We start from the raw sequence: 18,955 nt of genomic DNA, 5'->3' as shown, positions 1-18,955 counted from the left end.
GCAAATGCAAGCAATGGAAAACAAATTAAGATTACCTTAATATCATTCTAAGAAATAGCAATGTAATGTAACATTGCAGAATGTACACACCAAGTAAACTAAAATCGAACCGATTTTGACTAGTACAATGTGTACTTATCATTATCATGACAATTCGGTTCAGGAATTTTGTTGGTTTGGAAAATCAAAATCGTATTTGTTTCATACAAAGTATAAGACGTACATGTAAAGCATCGTCAAGGACTCAAGGTCTCCATGAATTCAGAGAAGGGTGCTGCAACTTGACATTTGTTTTTGTTTTTTTTTTCTTCTGAAATGGTAATCATGTTTTAATTGGGCCAACGAGGGGTCGTCCAATATGAATCAAAGCCCAAGAGCTGGCTGACGAATTTTAATCTTGGGCTTTGCAAGTGTCTAAGTGAATGGTTCAAAACAATATATAAATGTGGCTATTGGCTAACAATCTAAACTTGACCTCATTCTCACTTTCACAATACTTTTTTTTTGTGTATATAGAGATTGTATGAGTAGAGCGACTTTATAGATGGAAGCAACGACCAGTTAAACCACTTAGCCAGATTTAAAGCCGTTAAAAGTTGACAGTTGACACTTGTGTGATGAAAAATTCCTGGCACATTCACAAGATCTCCAGATCCAAGTTGGTCTAGGTGAATCAAGCTAGCACTAATTAACCAAGTCTTAATTAAATGGATTGGTTTTCTAAGATTTGCACTCTTGTAATCTTCTTCCTTGGTACCCTTATCTATAATGTGTTCTCTCTCTCAATCAGTTTAAACGATGTCGAATGCGTGTCGGAGCACGCTCAATCCGGGGACTCTGTGACTGGGAACTTCGTTGTCATGGACCATGACATTTTTTGGAGCTCAGACCATCCTGGAATTGATTTCACCGTAATTAATTTACCTCTCAAATTAAATGTTCGTTCCCAACTTGAACAGAATTAATGTATTTATGGTATGTAGGTGACAAACCCAGGAGGGAATGCGGTACACTCATTGAAGGGAACTTCAGGGGACAAGTTTGAGTTCAAAGCGCCACAAAATGGAATTTACAAGTTCTGCTTTCACAATCCTATGTCTACCCCGGAGACTGTCTCTTTCTACATTCATGTTGGTCACATCCCAAGCGAGCATGACTTAGCTAAAGATGGTAATTAGTTCCATATTGTTGTCTCATACTTAACATTTTATGCATATGATTGGTTTTCATTTTACTCATTCTTGCTTTTGGATTCAGAGCATTTGGACCCAATAAACGTGAAGATTGCGGAGTTGAGAGAAGCATTGGAGTCTATCATAACAGAGCAAAAGTACTTGAAAGCACGTGATAATAGACATCGATATAGTAAGTTGTTCTCATCAAAACCCTCACTAAATAGCACAATACTTACATTTATATATACCAGGGATCGCAAGAGATATTTCTTTCTTATAATGACGAACTTGTCAGCACTCTGAACCTACTTGAATAACATAACATATATACATATACATTCTGAACCTACTTGAGTAACATTCCTTTTCCTAAGATTTTACTTTGTATGAATATGATCCAGAGTTGTTTTTCAAACACAAGCCAATACATTTGAGGGTGTGGTGATCTTCCATTGATGTCCACATGGAAATTATGCCTCTGCTAGACCATGTAGGCATGCAGTTTTAACTAAGAGTTCACCATCTTCCAAAGCCATCAGTGTCCACTTATCATCTGCCCTTTGATTCAATTGGATTGACCCCTCGATAACCCTGCAATTTGGCTCTTAAAAGGTTTACCTTAAACCCGGAAATCATTTCAAAACGCTTCAACATACTCTTCATGACCAACACATTTTTGAGACATGCTTCCCCAATGAATTAATGTATATATACCTCCACTCCCTCGCCACCAACCTTGAATCCCTTGAAAATGTTCATGCAAACAGTTTGTCTTATCATTCTACTTAAATCCTCTGCCACTATCAAGAACAAAGTTATGAAATTTCTTACCCATTTATTTTAAATTTTATGTCATGAATTATTTAGACAACTCTTATAACAAATGTTTCAAAATGACTTTAATTAAATAGCAAGGTCCATTTCATGTGTATTAATTTATCAACTCATCCAATCATAGTGGATTGTGAAAATTGCTCTTATTTCATTTGATGGACATTTTTTTTTCAATTGCAGCAAATGAGAGCACAAAAACACGTGTTATCTTCTACACAGTGTTGGAGTATATTTTATTAGCTGTTACAAGCATATTACAAGTAGTATACATTCGTCGCCTCTTCAGCAAATCGTTTGCCTACAACCGAGTGTAGGCTTCCTAATGTTTCATAGTAGTTCTCATTTCATTATTGTTGTGCTTCTCATTCATCTCACTTATTTTTGTAACTTCTCTGTGATGAATTTCTCCATTTGAGTTTTTTTTTTCTTTAATATTTTAGTTTATGCCTACTTATTACACCAGTGTAATACTTTAGTAATCTTACATCATTTAATAACTTTTTACCATATAATATATCTATATCTATATAGTATATGTAAGGCACACTTATAAATTTTTAGCATTAAATGTGTATATGTACAAGAGACTTCATCATTATATTAAACTAGTACTTTTACCCGTGCGATGCACGGGGGTTATTCATTTGTGTTTATCGTGTATATTTTTTCTTTTTAAATTTGTGTTTTTTTTATGTTTATTGATAGAAAATTTATTATGAGTTAAAAGAATAAAATTAATTTTAGATATTATTAAACATAAATTTGTATTCTTTTTCAAGTGATGAATGTATTTGTTTTTATTTTGTAGAAGCCGTACATTTTTTTTTTTGGTTTTTGTCCTGACTTTTTTTGTATGAGCTTGGATTAAATATGTACTTACCACTACGTTGCGTAATAAGTCTTCGTCTATATGTAAAATATCATCACTTAAATACTCTCAGGTTTCTTTCCATACAAATTATGCCCTTAAAAGCATATATGATAATAGTAATGTAGCAAAAAGTTTTATAAGATTGTTTGTTGTGCCGCAATGCAAAGTTTCTGTTACTTCATCAATGTATTCTTTATCATCTTCAAGTAAACTCATAGTATAGCACACGTCCTTGAGTGTGTCATATATAAATTTATATACTTTTCTTATTCTTTGAAATGAATGAGTCTCTTTGTAAAATTTAGCAATAACCTTAGATAATATTAACTTTTTTATAGCCTATAATTTGTCAAAATCTGTGTTACTTTTGTTACATTTATCAAAAGAAATTATGAATTAAAAGCTTTAAATTAAATTTAGATATAAAAAATCATAAATTTGGAAGTTTTGTTTTATCGTGAAAAAAACATGAAAATAAACCTATTTGTAAACCATGGAAACTGTCCAATATTAAGTAGGATGGAATCAATAGGAAATCATTACAAAATCAAAGAGCAAGTTATAGCACATTTAGACATTCTAAGCTAAAAAATCAGTATCTAGCCTCTGGGTATATGCACTTGCAAAATGACTAAAAGTTCGAGCCTTAATTCAATGCAAATATGTAAACACAGACTATATGAACTGCACATTTTGAATGAGCGTTGTTGCTAATTTATATAGTTGTAGGGCCGGTTAGTGGAAAATTTATTTTTTAGAGTGATATCATATTTAGTATTAAAACCACCACCTTTAATTTTTATATTCTAATATTAATATTAATTAATAACTGCTTAATAATTCTCTAGATCAAAACATATTAATTGTGACCTATGGAATTCCCTAAAGTATATGAACTAAATAGTAATGAGCTAAATAATAATACACTCATTTACAAAAATTTCAAGGTAAATAATTAATGTTTTAATAAAATTAAAAACCATTAATTTAATACTTATATAGTTTCAGGGAAAAGGGATAATGAGAAGGTTATTTTCTACATTGATATCATATTAAACCCACTATCTTTATCTTTTATGGATTAATATTAATATTAATTTTTATTTAACTAATAATTCAATAAACCAAAACTAACTTTATGTGCTCTATGGAATTTCCTAACTCATATGAACCAAATACTAATAAACACTTTTTTATATATTTTAAGGTAAATTGAAGGATATAGCATGACATTAATGAGAGGATTGAAACCGTTAGATAATGAGAAAGTTATTCTTTCATCGATATCATATTTAATATTAAAATCATCTCCTCCAACTTTTAAGGATTGATATTAATATGAATTATTGTTTAATTAATTATTCTATAAATTAAAACTAATTATGTGTGTCTATTTAAATTTGTAAGTGATATTTATTTGGCGTGTAACTATTATTAACTATGATCATTTTTTAGGTAAAGCTCATAGACTTTTATTTAATTACTAATATAGTAATATTAACTATGATCTTAAAAATAAAGTTTGGTGAAAGTGAAAGGTTATTCTAATGTTTGTTTTGGCATTCATATCAAATATAATGTTAAAAATCATACCTATAATTGTTAAATATTAATAATACTTAAAATATTCTATAAATAAAAACGTATTTACCATGTGCAATGAAATTATATAACTAAAGTTAACTTATTTTATTTAGTGTGTAATCAATTTTTTTTTGTCAACATAAACTCATATTAGTGTGTAATCAATATTATGTGAATGGAATCGCAAAAGTGCAAAAATCTGTGGATTAAATTCTTTATTTTTGTGTTATCATCAAACACTTTGAGGTGAGATTTAAATTCAATCTTTAAAGTATATTTTCTAACTTATATATAACCCCTATAGTATATTAATGTGTTTTCTTTAATCTTCCTGTGTTTTTCTCCTCCCCTGTACTTAAGATTTAACTTTTGGATGTTTTATTGAATAATATTTCCTGATAGAGATTAAGCATGTTAATGAAATATTTTTCAATACAAAAGCAATCAGTTTATTCCATTTTTATTTGTATATATAAGAATTTGACCCTGAAAAGAAAATAGGACCAATATCCTTCAATTTTTGGTCTAGAAAATATCATTAATAAAAAAATTGAAAATAATAAATCACTTATTATGAAAATCTAACTTGAAGGTTAGAAGTTCTTTTGTCATATAATTGTTCAAAAAAAAAATGCCTTCATGTTAGATCTAAGTGAACTTTTTTCAAAAGCATAAACTTTTATTCATTAAGAAGATAAAAATTGAGAAACAATCTTTCTCTATTTGACAAAGAGTCAAAATATGACATAAATTATATCTATCACACTCAACGAAACATACCTTCACAATTAACAAAGAAAGCCAAATAAAAGGGTTGTCAGCCTACAAAACAATTTTTAAAAAATTATTCAATGACAATTTAGATGTTAAATTGGTGAATGTCATACACCAATTTTTTCAAGGATGACAAATAGGCAATGGAAAGATTGAATTAAACTAAGAAGAGTAATGATATAAAGAAACTATATATAAGATAAGATTTCATAAAGTTTAGGTAGTTGGCTACCTTGAGATGTACAACTTTTTAATGGCTAACACCAAGCCTGGCATGAGAAACTTAACATCGGTTACATTATACCTTAGAGAGTAGATCGACAACAACAATTGACCTCAGATAAGAAGATATTGACTTCAAATCTTGGATTGGTTTTTGAACCATGAAGAATGCATATTGGAAACATACTGACACAAAAATAAAAAAATAAATCACGCAAAAATGAAATCGATAAACATGAAGTCATTGTTCAGGAAATCGTGATCTTACATCCTTATATAAAAATATAAGGAAAAAATAAAGAACAAAACAAAACACGTACACAATCTAAAAACTACATTGATTTTTTGTGCAGGATTTACAAAACTTGAAACCTAAAACATAAGCTAGTAGCTCACCAATTTCATAGCAGCAAAGAAACCCTGCATAGAGTTATGATTTGCAGTCAATGGTAACTCTGGAGCCCAAAAATGTAGATGGCGTTAATGGAAAGATGTAGACAAATCAAACAAATGAAGAGTATTTATACCTAAAGACTCAACTATGAAGGATATGAAAAGCTCCAACAATTTTGTTCCACATTCCATTCATTGAATAGTATTCATTTTAGAATCAATTAAAATTGGAGGAGAAGTTTTGGATAATAAAAAGTCATGAATCATTAATTTAAAAAAGTTGAAACAATTAGAATATTGAAAGATCAAGAATTATTTAAAGTATTAAAATCATTAAAGTGTTCTCAAATTTTTAAATCAATTTCATAAGAGATGAATTAAAAATATATATTTTTTAGGAAATGTATAAAAAATATAAATAGTTGATTTGACAAATGGCGAAACTGAAAGAGAAATAAAACTACATAAATTCTAAAAATTTAGAATAAATTAAAAATTATGTGGTAACAAAATAACATATTTGTATATAGCTCAAAAATTCAGATAATAAATAAAAATATTTTTTAAAAAAAGTATGCATGATTGTTAAAGAATTGTTGATTAACCTAATGGAATATAAAAAATCAATGTTATTAAAAACCACACATTAATTCATGTTTAAATTTAAAACGTTAAATTTGATATTACTTTTTTATGTGAATATGATTGTAGAATTTGAAAGGTTCTTTTGACATTATTTGACACTTTGAAGTTGGATCAATTGTTCTCTTTAAGGTTATATGGAATGAACGGCTGAGATTCAATTTATGCAAAATAAAATGCATTTTTACCGAAATATCCATGTTCATCTTTCACAGTTTGTAGAATTAATTGTTGAATGACAGATTTGCCCCCAAGGTTGCACAAACTCTCCCTTTATATATAGTATAGATAGATAGATAGATAGATAGATAGATAGATAGATACAAAGATTGAATTAAAATGATAATCTACATTAGTTTTTTTTATAAGCATGATAATCCACATTAGTAAGTTGGCATATAAGGGAGTAAGGATTAAGAAGTTGTCATAGATGAAAAGCCCTAATAATAATCTACATTAGTAAGTTGTTATGTGAGTGAGTTAGTGGAATAAAATAAACTGACAGAAATGAAAAGTCCCCAATAATGGTTAAATAAATAACTAGATGAATATGTATAATCAACATACAATGAATAATGTACTCCTAGAATGTATTTATTTTTTCTGATGTATTTGCATTGTTCTTTTAATGAAAGACAAATAAAATGAACTCACAAAAAATTATACTACATGCATATCCATGGAGATGTAACAGACTAAAAAAAAAATTAAGTACCAGTTATTAGAAAATAATGAGATTATAATCTAATTAAAATCGTGTGACATACCACACCTCTAAAAACTTAATAAAGTTGCAATGTTTAAGACCATTATATAACTAATTAAAAAACGAAATTATAAGACAATTGTGAAGGAAATAGTGACTCTTCTTCTATTTAATATATTTATTAAATTTATAAAAAATTATAATTTATAAAGATCTTACAATCAAAAAATACAATTAAAAACAAAATGTGTGTTCCCTTGCACCGTGCAACACACGGGTTTAATTTCTAGTATATATATGTAAATCAGTCTTGAGGTTTAACATTAAATACATTAAGAAAAAAAACTTAACTACTTTTGTATTAACATAAATTAAGTAATAACAATTCCTTTGTAATAAATATATTAAATAATAAGATTAAAAACTTTAAAAAGAATATCCAAAAAATGTACATTAAATAATAACATTTATAACTTTAAAAATTAACTTGGTTTTTGCATTAGTATCAAATATTAAAATTTAAAATTAATTAATAATAAATAATTTTTTTAATAAATAATTTAGATAAAATAGAACTAATATTTAAAAATATCTTTGTAAGGTATTTATTATTAACCATAACGTATGTCTGTATTGTTTGAAATAATTTTCAAAAAGAATCTTGAAATATATTTTTGATCTATTATGTATTAGTAAAATTGACTTGAGGACGAATAACAGAGGAAAATAAATATGATAAAAGTTGAATAAATATATATTTACAAAATACTTTTTTAATATTTTACATTATTAAATTAATAATTTATTATAATTTTAAAAGTTAAAATTACATTATTAATATTCTTGACCTGGATAGGTGTAAGTCTGTTTGGAAAACTTGATTGTTTCTCCTAACAAATGACTTTTATTTTTCGATAAAGTTATAAAAAATATTACAACTCATTTAGTGATAGTAAAAAATTATTACTTAATTTAAAATGCTTCAAATTTTAACTTAATTATTTTTCTTATTATTAAATAAATAAATTGTTAAATTCAAAAAATTACTTCAGTGATAATTATTAAATATCAATTATTAAGTTTTAGTAATATTAATTATTTACACAAATAAAAAACTAATACTATTTATCAAAATGTCTTAACATAATTTTTTAATATTTATTTAAATTTTAATAATTTTTATATATAAAACTCACTTAAATTTTGCATAAAAAATATCAAGCAATGAAACTTACCTGCCTATGTATTAAAATACTTTATGCAAAAAAAAATATTTTTAATAAATATAATAAATAGTAAAATTAAAAGCTGAAATTTTCTTATTGTTCTTTTTTAAGTGTATTGTGGAAAGATATTCAACTACGTACATACATTAAAAAACTTATAAACTTAAATATTTTAGTTGAGTTTTACATTAGGGGCAAATATTAAGAATTATATTAAAATTAACTAAAAAATAAAATAATATTTATAATAAAAGCGCGTCGCGTGAAAAGAAAGCACAGAAGAAGCGCGTGGCATGAAAAGAAAGTCAGTGCTTATTAATAAATGGTATGCACAGTCAATGTTTCCCTTTCCACTCACTGCAGTGCTTCTCCGGCGACCACCGAGAATCGAGAGGATTATTGCGGCGGCGGGTTCATCGTTGATGATGCTTCCGCCGGTGGCATCTCATTGCATTTCTACCCCGCACGGGTATATACTGCCTCTTCAGTTTTCAACCTTCATCTCTTGTTTTCAATCTGAACCCTAACATTAGGGTTTCTTGATTCGACAGGAAAGGATGAAAAGATTGGGAGCGAAGGGTATGTAATGTATAATGATGCATCTTCACTTTTTCAACATTCTTGATTTCATTACTTAAAGCTTCATTCATCCCCTATTACCCTGCTTGAGCGGATGAATTTCAAATTCAAGAAAGGGCCAGTATGTTACAAAGTGATTTTACTTTTTTGTTCAAGCCACCCTCTAATTTACTACAAGGCTATATTTATTAATTCTGTTTATGTGGAGAGTTGGAGAGCGCTTGGATCCTTGGATAATTTTTTCTATGCTTAATTTTATTTTTGCCATCTTTTTAGCTGTTTTGTATGAAATGGAAGTATGTCTGACCCGTGTTGATGAATAAAACGATGTGATGAATATGTCCCTTAAGTCTCGAGAATGGTAATTTCTATTGCGGACCCGTGTTGCCTTTGTCCCTGTCCCTTTTTCGTATGATGGTAATTTGAGGCCGAAGCCTTCTTGGGGTGCCTAAAGGCTTCCCCTTTCTGAGTTTGCAAGTCCCTAAAACGATATGATGAATATGTCCCTTAAGTCCCGAGAATGGTAATTTTGATTGCGAACCCGTGTTGCCTTTGTCACTGACCCTTTTCGGATGATGGTAATTTGAGGGCTAAGCCTTCTTGGGGTGCCTAAAGGCTTCCCCTTTCTGAGTTTGCAAGTCCCTAAAATGAGATGGTTAATCCTGCTGGCTAAAATAGTGGACCCTTGTTGCCTTTATCTTTTGGGATGATGATAATTTGAGGGCTGACCCTTCATGAGGGATCCAAACAAATAATGAATCACATTTAACATTTGACGGAAATCATCAATGTGAGTCGCTAAAATGGTTAGTCATGTGAACAATCTCTCTAAAGTCACGAAAGTGCATTCCGATTATGGACCATGTTGCCTTTCTCCCTGTCCCTGCTTTCTTTCTTTTCGGTTGATGATATTTTGAGGGATGAGCCTTCTTCAGGTGCATAATGGCTCCCCCATTGTCCTCGAGTAATTTGAGGGATCCAAACTAACATTTGTGGGTGATATTGATTCTGGAAATTTTGGCTCATGAGGGGAAATAGACTGATGGACTTGCTGCTTTGCTTATATTGTGGACCTTCTGTTTATTGATTTTTTTTTGCTGCACCATAAGGTCTTGGTTATCATTTTTGCAGTTTCCCTTATTTGTCATAATTTTTGCAGCAAATGAGCTTTCTGCTTCGAAATTAAGTAACTTTGTCTCTCTTATTAATAGGTGTACTCAAACTATAGGCTTTTTTTTGTTTCCTGCTCGTTTCATTTACTTTACTGTTATTCCATCATCATTATAATTGTTATTTTGAATTTTCACACTTATTTTCTTTTTTTGGTGTAGGAATGGAATTATGACTTCATATTGCTGCTGAAAGTTTACATTTTGAAATTGTAACTTGGGGAGTAGTGACTTATTTTGTGACCCATCATGGAGATACAGACTTCTGGCAGGCCAATTGAGTCCTTGCTAGAGAAAGTCCTTTGTATGAATATTCTGTCATCTGATTACTTCAAGGAGCTCTATCGCTTAAAAACATACCTTGAAGTTATTGATGAGATCTACAATCAAGTTGATCATGTGGAACCATGGATGGCGGGGAATTGTCGTGGTCCTTCAACTTTTTTCTGTCTTCTTTACTAGTTCTTTACAATGATGCTCACTGTCAAACAAATGCACGGGCTATTGAAACACCCTGATTCTCCTTACATAAGAGTGGTATGTAGAGGTTCCTGAAAATGTATAGGGGACTTTTCTGGTTTAAGTGGTGAGAAGTGAAATAATCGTGTGTTCATTGTGGTGCATTTGTGTTTGTGCATGTACTTCTTTTTTGCTTTATGCATGAAGATCTTTTTCACAATTTTATATTTGTAGGATCTGATGAATTAATACTTACCTTCATAATTGACCATCTTGTGTGTCAAGACTAGAGAAGATTAATCCTCATGACTTGTGATACAATTTGATTTGATTGTATATGATTTCACTTGTTTGTTGTATAATATATCTTAAATTATCATAATTGAGTCTGAGTTGAGTGTGTTAGTGGGTTAGTTGAATTTCCAATGTAAGATAGTTAAGACCAGGAGATAGTAGATAGATCATAGGATCATATGCTTCAATGATTTTTTCAATGAACCAATAACATCTCTTCCTTTTTACTTCTAATTTTCACGATGTTAGGAAGGCACTAACTTGCACCTTGTATTCCCTTCTCTTGTTCTCGAGTTTTGTTTAATGAGACAATGGATGGTTTGGTTGTATTCTACCTGGCATCATCATAAAAGGTTTTCTTCAGCTGCTTTTCTACAATTTTTTAAATTTTTTTAGGTCTATGTCAAGTTTCTTGGTTGATTTTATTTCCTATCTGTTTATCTTATGGTTTGCATTGATTCCTTTTATTGTTTATAGGTTGGATTTCTCTATCTGAGATATGTTCCTGATCCAAACACTGTGTAGCTGGTTTGAACCATATATAAAGGATGATGAGGTATGGGGATATGGTTATTATCTTTATAGCCCCAGAAGTCTATCGTCCAATACTCCAATGACATATATTAGGTTTTTGATCTATTGTCTCTTTCTTCTTACTGTGCTCTGATAATTATATTTGTTTTTTTTCTTCATTATTTGACTTAAAATAAATCGACTGTTGACTTTTTTGCATTTACATGTACTTCCCCCATGACTCAAATTGGATTTTATCTACAAGGATTTTGATCAAGGTGCTGGAACTTTGATGTCACACACCTTTAATTTTTTGTAATATTCTATTTTCTACTTGTCTAACCACTATTTATAGTTGCTTCATATGGAACTATGCAAATAGCATGCCTTGTCAATATTTTTTGTGCGCCAGATGTGGTTTTAAACAAATCTATCAAGATTTTGTTATTTATTTTATATTTTGTGTGTAAATGGTCCTTTTTCTAAGAATAATAGTTTACTTGTTGGGTTTCAGTTTTCTTGAATTATCATCTATTCTTGTGAATACCATCTGAAAGTGCTGTGCAAGTTATTATTCATATTAATATTAAAGTTATGATCCTTTATTACATGAATTTTCTCCTGGATCTAATGGACGAATGACTACAATGGGTGTATATATCCGTGATTTGCTCCTTGGACAGGTTTGTTGTTATTATAATATATCTTTCTAAAGTTTACTTGAGAGCATAGTTCCTAGTTGTATCTTAAACCCCACTGCGAGATTAAAAGTAAGGCGAATCTAATGTATCCAGGCCACAATGGTATTGTTATTATGGTATGAAGTTGTAGTGTGTATTCCTATTGCCTTTTTTTGTGTATTATGATTTTTGTATTTGTGTTTAGTTGATGTAGCATCTACTACTTATTCTTCCACTACTGTAGCTAAAAGACCGCCAATTACGCATCGACACGTGTCCTGCTTGATGTGTATTTGAAGCCAACGTTGCCGCTGATTATGGTAGAACCAATCGCAGATCGACAGCTTAAATGGTCCACTGTTCATTTGTCATCCTTCCTCAGGAGAACCCCAACTACTATGGTTGAATGCATCGTGACACCTCCCTCTGCTATCTCTTCCTTCTTTCTGTTTGTTTCGAAATTTTTTCCTTGAAGACGCGTTCCTGGATTCGCTGATGCCATCATCTTCGTTCCGTGTTTAAGGAGTACTGGCTCGTCGGAAATGGTGTAACCAACCATATTTCGACACCTCCTTTCATCCACTGTTGTCTCTTCATCATTCTTTTTAAATTCCAAATGAATGCAGTTCCAAGGAGCAAATCGTGGATGAACAAGTTCCAAGTACGTATGATTGCCTATATCTGCTAGAGCTGTAGGTATGCCAGTTAATTTATTCAAGTTCTCTATAAATACTCTCAGGACCTGTTAAACCATTTGTTCGGGCACTCAATTTCAGTTTTTCAAATCTAGCATTTGCTGATTTCCTCTGATTTCTCAAATCTCTGAACCTGTAAATTCCATCAGAAGCTTATGCCCTGGGCTGGTAGGGATGTATAGAAAATCAGAGCAACAGTTATTTGGAGGTGGGAGATGTTTCCTAATTCTGAACCCACTAAACCAAAAATGCCTTGTAGCTTGTGCTCATTGATGCTGAGAATTTTTGTGCTATTAACCACATGCCTTTTTGTTTGGTTTCTTCCCATTTAGTTGTGTTTCTTTTCTTGAATAAGCTTTAAATGACACATCACTTTTGTGATTTACTAGCCTTTTTCCAGAGAGTTGTCTTTCATTTAGATTTGGCAGTGTTAATTTTATTTGTGTGCTTTGGACAATTTTTGACAACTACCATTCAAGTGTTTCCTATCCTTCTTTGCTATGTTAATTTCAATTGCTTTATTCTTCTGTATGCAGGCTGAGAAGAAAGGGCACCACTGGATGGATGTTGAAGCCTTGAAAGATAAACAAAAACAAGAAATTGATAAAGAAACTAGCTAAAAAGTACTTTGCCTTTTTAGCTTCTGAAGCTGTTACCTACAGCTGCTTAATGTGTGTTTGTGTCAGTGTAGTTTCAAATTTTGGCTATAAATACCCCATGTTGTCAATTTTTTTTATCTGCATGGTGTTGTTTCTCATTGACAATGAGGCTTTCAAGGACTTGCTAAGCAGATTGGGTTTAGTAGAACTAGACAGGAAGTTTTTTAGTAAATCTAAAAGGTGTTATCTTCTGGCACACTAGGTGCTGGGAGAAGTTTATAAGCATTATGTAGCAACCAATTTGTTTTGCAGTACTCTTTTGGAAGTTTTTTATCTTTGGATTTCTGGCTTCATAAGATTTTGTTGGTGTAGAGTGGAAGAGTTGGTGATTTGATGCAGCTTTCTGTTTTATTTAGAGGGCTGAAAGTCTATCTTTTTTCGCTCATTCATTGGGGATGCGGTTTTGGTCTTTGGTAGGTGTTTGTTACTCTAATTTCAAAGGCTTTGGTCTCTTAGACAAAGGTATTACAGGTAGAAAAAGGCCTTTCAGTTGATGTTGCAGTCCAAAGCAAAGTTTTGTGTTGTCTGCTGGCTGTTTCTGATGCATGGAAACATATCCAATTCAAGGCTGCAACGAGGTCTTTTTGGTGTGCTTTAGCTCATGTTCTCTTGATGGTTAATGATACAAGATTAAGTCTTTCAAGTTTGGATTGGTGGTTTCAAGCTGGTTCCTTGGGTTGTGTGTATGCTCACATGGATTATCAACAAGTCTGTTATCAATTTTGATCTTTTATAATGCACTAGAAATCATGTGATTGGAATGTTACTTCCAAACAAGGACTGGGGTATTTGATTTGGTTGAGTTGGCAGGCTTTTATTGGTTGGAGTGGGATTTGTCTTTGTCTTCATCTTATCTGAGAGAGTTGTTCTCAGAAAAATTTCTTCTGCTTTAAAAAAATGATCTTGAATTTGCTGAAGGATTGTCTGCCACTGGTAAATTAGTATGTTCCTCTTTTTTAAATGGTAGTATTTAGTTGTTTTTGTTGATTTTAAGTTTAATGATTTTAACATAGGAATAAGAGGAATGAGAAGTAAATTATCCTCACTGAAGAAGGATACATGATATGCCTAAAGTTCCTTTTACAATTGTCATTTACATAATGAGCTGGTATAGATTGAAGCAAGAAGTAAAGAGAGAAGAGTGATTAGAATTTAGATTTGGTGCTGATTTTATGTTTGATCGCTTGAATGATGTTTAAGGTATTTTATTTTAGAAAAGATTATGTCTCCCAAGTTGAAATTATCTTATTGGAATGGATGATGCTTCCCAAAATACTGATTAAAAAGAAAATGGTTTAAAAAGGTATGGTCTTTAGCTGATGGTTTATTGCTTTGTATTCATGATGGCCTCTTTGAAACCTGCACTTTTGATTTTGAGTTCTTCTAATGTCCAGTTTGAATCTAAGTGGGAGGTTTGGAAGTGGGCTATTATAAATTCATTATAAATAGATGTCTGCAAAAGTATTTTTGCTTCATTACTTTAATCTCTCCTTCCCATAATCCTATTGTCACAGTGGCAGTTTCTCTATTTCAGCATCTAGTAAACATGTAATATATCAATCAGTAACTTAGTATGATAACTTTATTAGTAATTACAACTTGAGGCTTATTATTGAGATTGATTATAGAAATGGGTGGCTGTGATAATTATTTCCACAGTTAGGACTTTGCATAAACAAGCAAATATGATTGTTTTTTTAATATGGTCAATCACAACACAGCTACTGAGCTACTATATGTTGATAGTTGCTGTTAATTGGAAACATTAATTAAGTTTGAGGGAAAACAACTAGAATATTTGTGAGAACTCATGGAGTATGTGATTATGTTTCCTGTCTACATGGGTCTTATTTTTCTTCAATTATTCGAAACTGTTGAAGTTTAGGATTCTGAATTTTTTTTCATCAATAATCAGGATGGATGAATATGGAAAGAGCGAGTATCTGCTACTGTTCGTAGAAGAGGTGACATGCCAGTGATGAAGGAAGGGGGAGCCCTTGAATCTGAGGGTGCTGTGAGAAAGCTACGGACCCAGTCTAATCGAATGATCCTACCATCTCTTAGTGCTCCCAACCATAATCTTCTAAAACTTCTTGAAGAGTGTAATGCCTCTAGCATCTAAACTGGTATTATTTCTAATGTGGTATTTTGAGTCATAAAACTTCTTAAATGTGATACCCCTTCATCTTTTTTGTCATCTTTGACTATATATAATGCCACTGAATGTGCGTATGTATATTCATATGTATAATAATGCAAGTTAAATCTGGTACTTTTTTTACTATCTTTATATGAAGGCTTTAGTAACATACTTGGAACTCACTGTTATCATTTAGCTTATTTCTACTTTCCTTTTGTAGTGGGTACTCTTTAATCTTTATAAATGTGTTAGTTTACTTAGGCCAAGCTTGGTATAAGTTAAAACTAGATGAATGGAGAATGAAGGGTGAAAATTATCAACGTCTTAACCCATCATTTGTGTTGAAAATCCTTGTGTGTATTGTATCTTCTTTCCTCAGAAATCAATTCTGAAACCCAGCAGCTACTTACTAAAGTGTATAGTTTCTCTGTAAAATTGAACCTTGCTTTAGAATCAGTTGTAAAAGAATTTTCATACATGCACTATTTTTCCTTCTTATATTCTGTGCCTCACGATTATTACCACCCAAGTACACAAGTGTGTCCCACTTTCACAATGAGAGGAACAAAGAGATCTTTGTGAAGCCATTCCTGCTGTCTATCTGTAGCATATTTTCATTCTTCCCACTGTATTTCCCTTCTTCTCATGAATACCAAATTATGCTTTTGGAACTCCACTGTCATACTGTGAATTCATCAGCTGATTTCTTCAAAACCATGATCATGAATGAATGATATTTTGTTTATGCCTCATACCATCTTATGTTGTATAGAAAACATTTTTTTCTACTTCGCATCAAGGTGGGTTGCTCTCTTGATTGCAAATTATGATGACCGGAATTCTCCAGCGTTGGCCGTACTGTGCCATTTTAGTTTAATTGGAAATACATTTTGATGGAATACTAACTCTCCTTTTTACTATCTTAAAAGATTAAAGCACAGGTTAAGAAATTTAATCAATATTTTTGTTCTCATTAAAATTATTAAGGGAATATAAGGGTGTAATTGATTAAGTAGTGATGTTATCTTAGAATTCTAAAATGGCAAAAAAGATATCATGCTTGTGTTATGTTTTTATTTTGTTTTGTAATATAATTTATTTGATGATTGTACGAGCAGAAGACTTCACCAGCTCTAATCTATATGTTTTGTAGGTGGATCAGGGCAAAAAGAGACCCAATGAGTATGCTTCAAAAACTCCAGTTTCTGCCAAGAAACCAAAAGTGCTACTCCAGAGAAGACTGGTGAGGCATGTTGTACTACAATAGTACTTGATATATTTGTTAGTACAAATATCTTATTTTGCTTATTAATTTATCATATCTCTTATTTTTCTCTTGATTGTGGCTGTTAATTTTGTATTTGCAGTATGGTGGTCGAAATCACAAAACATAATGCCATGCATCTCCCTCTCCGATTCTGGTCTCGATCATGTTTTTATTTCATAATTTTTTTTTCTTATAAATTGTTTTATATGGGGTTCAGGATACTGATGAAGATGCACATCTTCTTAGTCTTCAAGCTTTGTTCCTCCTATCTCCATCTGGTACTGGACAGACGGATTTGCAAATGAGGTAACCACTAATTAACCAGATTGATGGATATTGTTCTGAAGTGTGTACTCATTACTCAATCTCATTAGAAATTTTGTTGTTTCAAAGCTTTTGGTTGCTAAAATCGTTTTGTATTTCTCTGGTGTTGTCTTTGTTAATATGAATTTATCTAACCTTCTTTTTATTATTTTAGTGAATACAGTCCTAATATGTGTTGTTGTTTAACTGTTTGTTTCAAGAAGAGCTGTACATTCTTCTGAAATCATACTTTCTACTCAGTATGAAGACAATTTAGTTTTTTTAAGTGGATTGACATGGTCTTGGTGAGTGCATGAAGGAGGAAGCAAGTTAAATTGGAAAGTAGAAGCTAATTGTGGTGAATACTCCTACATGCCCACAAGCTATTTGAGTACATGCCCACAAAAATGAAACAATTTAGTTTTTTAAGCTTCAGTTTGTACTTTGAAAAGTGATATGCTTACCCCTACCACACCTAGAAAAGTCACGGATTTTAATCCTCTGGTTATAGAAAAATCAGGTGAACTTACTTGCTGTGCTTTGATTGTGCAGACTACATTGTAGTTCTATTTTATTGTACTTATTTCCCCTTTGCTGCAGAGATACAGATGGGCAGTAAGACGAGAGACGATACCTAAGAAAGGCTTATCCTCTAATTGCAGTCTTTGGTACCTACATAGGGTGCCTTATTTATATTTTGAATGAGATTCTGAGTGTATTGTAAAATGTTGAACTACAAACCTAAATTGGAATGAATTGTTATTTACTTGACTTTTTGTCTCCTAAAAGAATTACACTTTGATTTGTTGTTATTCAATTTGGTTCTCTATGATTGTTTGATGATCTGTTTAGCACAGAAACTTTGATTTGTTGTTACTCAATTTTGTGCTCTATGATTGTTTGATGATCTGTTTAGCACAGAAATCAAAGCATGAGCTACATATTGTGTGAATTCATTTTTCATTGTGTTGTGGGGGTGCTTGCTGTTATCATTGCCCTTTAGTGGTTTGGACTTATAGGATAATGTTTTGTTGACATTTCTTATCCACATCCACCTTAGATATATAGGAAGACAAAATAGAGAAATGTGTGGAAATGAGATAGGAATGAAAGTGAGATATAAATAAATCATTACTCTTTGTAGTCTTGGATATGTGTATAAATATTTTCTTTTAGTTTCAAATATCTCCCTCATAGTCTAATATATTATTACATTTCAGCCAACTTTTCATCTTTTACCGTAAAGATTGCGCCAAATTACAAGTCGACGGGGGTCAAACACAATTAACATTTTTTTTTTGTACATCGGAAAGAAAACACAATTAACATTTGAAACTCATATAATTCATATATATATAAGAAAGATAAAACATTTAAACATAAAAATAAGATAATAATGATATATAAGTGTTTGACTAACTAAAATTGTATGTCTTAGAAAATATATCATTGTATTATTCCATATATATCAAATTCTGAATAATAGTAGTTAACAGTAGAGTTCGTGAAAAATTATCCGTGCATCACACAGACAAATGGGTATAATCCTAATTTACAATAATTTGATTAATTAGGTATTGTATCAGTTTCAGTTTGTAGGTAATAGCCTGAGAAACATGAAAATATACACTATGAGCCTTTTTTTTTTAAGTACACGATGATCCTAAACTCATAATAGATTAATTTATTACATGAGCTTCTATGAAAAATATTAAGTTATTCGTTCAATCTATTTTAGGAAATTAAAACACAATCAATAAAAGCTAAAAT

General features: G+C 31.0%; 1 protein-coding gene and 1 pseudogene across 1 annotated transcript; both read left to right on the top strand.

Moving 5' to 3' along the window:
* Nucleotides 1-673: 673 nt before the first annotated feature.
* LOC130730592 (transmembrane emp24 domain-containing protein p24beta3-like) lies at nt 674-2,449 on the top strand. Its single transcript, XM_057582641.1, has 4 exons — nt 674-911; nt 984-1,170; nt 1,258-1,365; nt 2,190-2,449. The coding sequence occupies exons 1-4, from the start codon at nt 708-710 to the stop codon at nt 2,321-2,323; spliced, it is 633 nt and encodes a 210-aa protein (XP_057438624.1). The 5' UTR covers nt 674-707; the 3' UTR covers nt 2,324-2,449.
* A 6,336-nt stretch (nt 2,450-8,785) lies between these two features.
* Nucleotides 8,786-17,997, top strand: LOC130730590 (pre-mRNA splicing factor SR-like 1; annotated as a pseudogene).
* The last annotated feature ends 958 nt before the right edge of the window (nt 17,998-18,955 follow it).

This window comes from Lotus japonicus, chromosome 1, assembly GCF_012489685.1.
Source record: "Lotus japonicus ecotype B-129 chromosome 1, LjGifu_v1.2".
Classification (NCBI taxonomy): Eukaryota; Viridiplantae; Streptophyta; class Magnoliopsida; order Fabales; family Fabaceae; genus Lotus; species Lotus japonicus.
This window is presented reverse-complemented; position numbering and strand designations above follow the sequence as displayed.

Excerpts from the sequence above, each read along its gene's own strand:
- LOC130730592 (XM_057582641.1), top strand. The coding sequence starts at position 708 with ATGGATTGGTTTTCTAAGATTTGCACTCTTGTAATCTTCTTCCTTGGT. Across the intron at positions 912-983 it reads ATCCTGGAATTGATTTCACC|GTGACAAACCCAGGAGGGAA; the intron begins GTAATTAATTTA and ends TATGGTATGTAG. Across the intron at positions 1,366-2,189 it reads TGATAATAGACATCGATATA|CAAATGAGAGCACAAAAACA; the intron begins GTAAGTTGTTCT and ends TTTCAATTGCAG.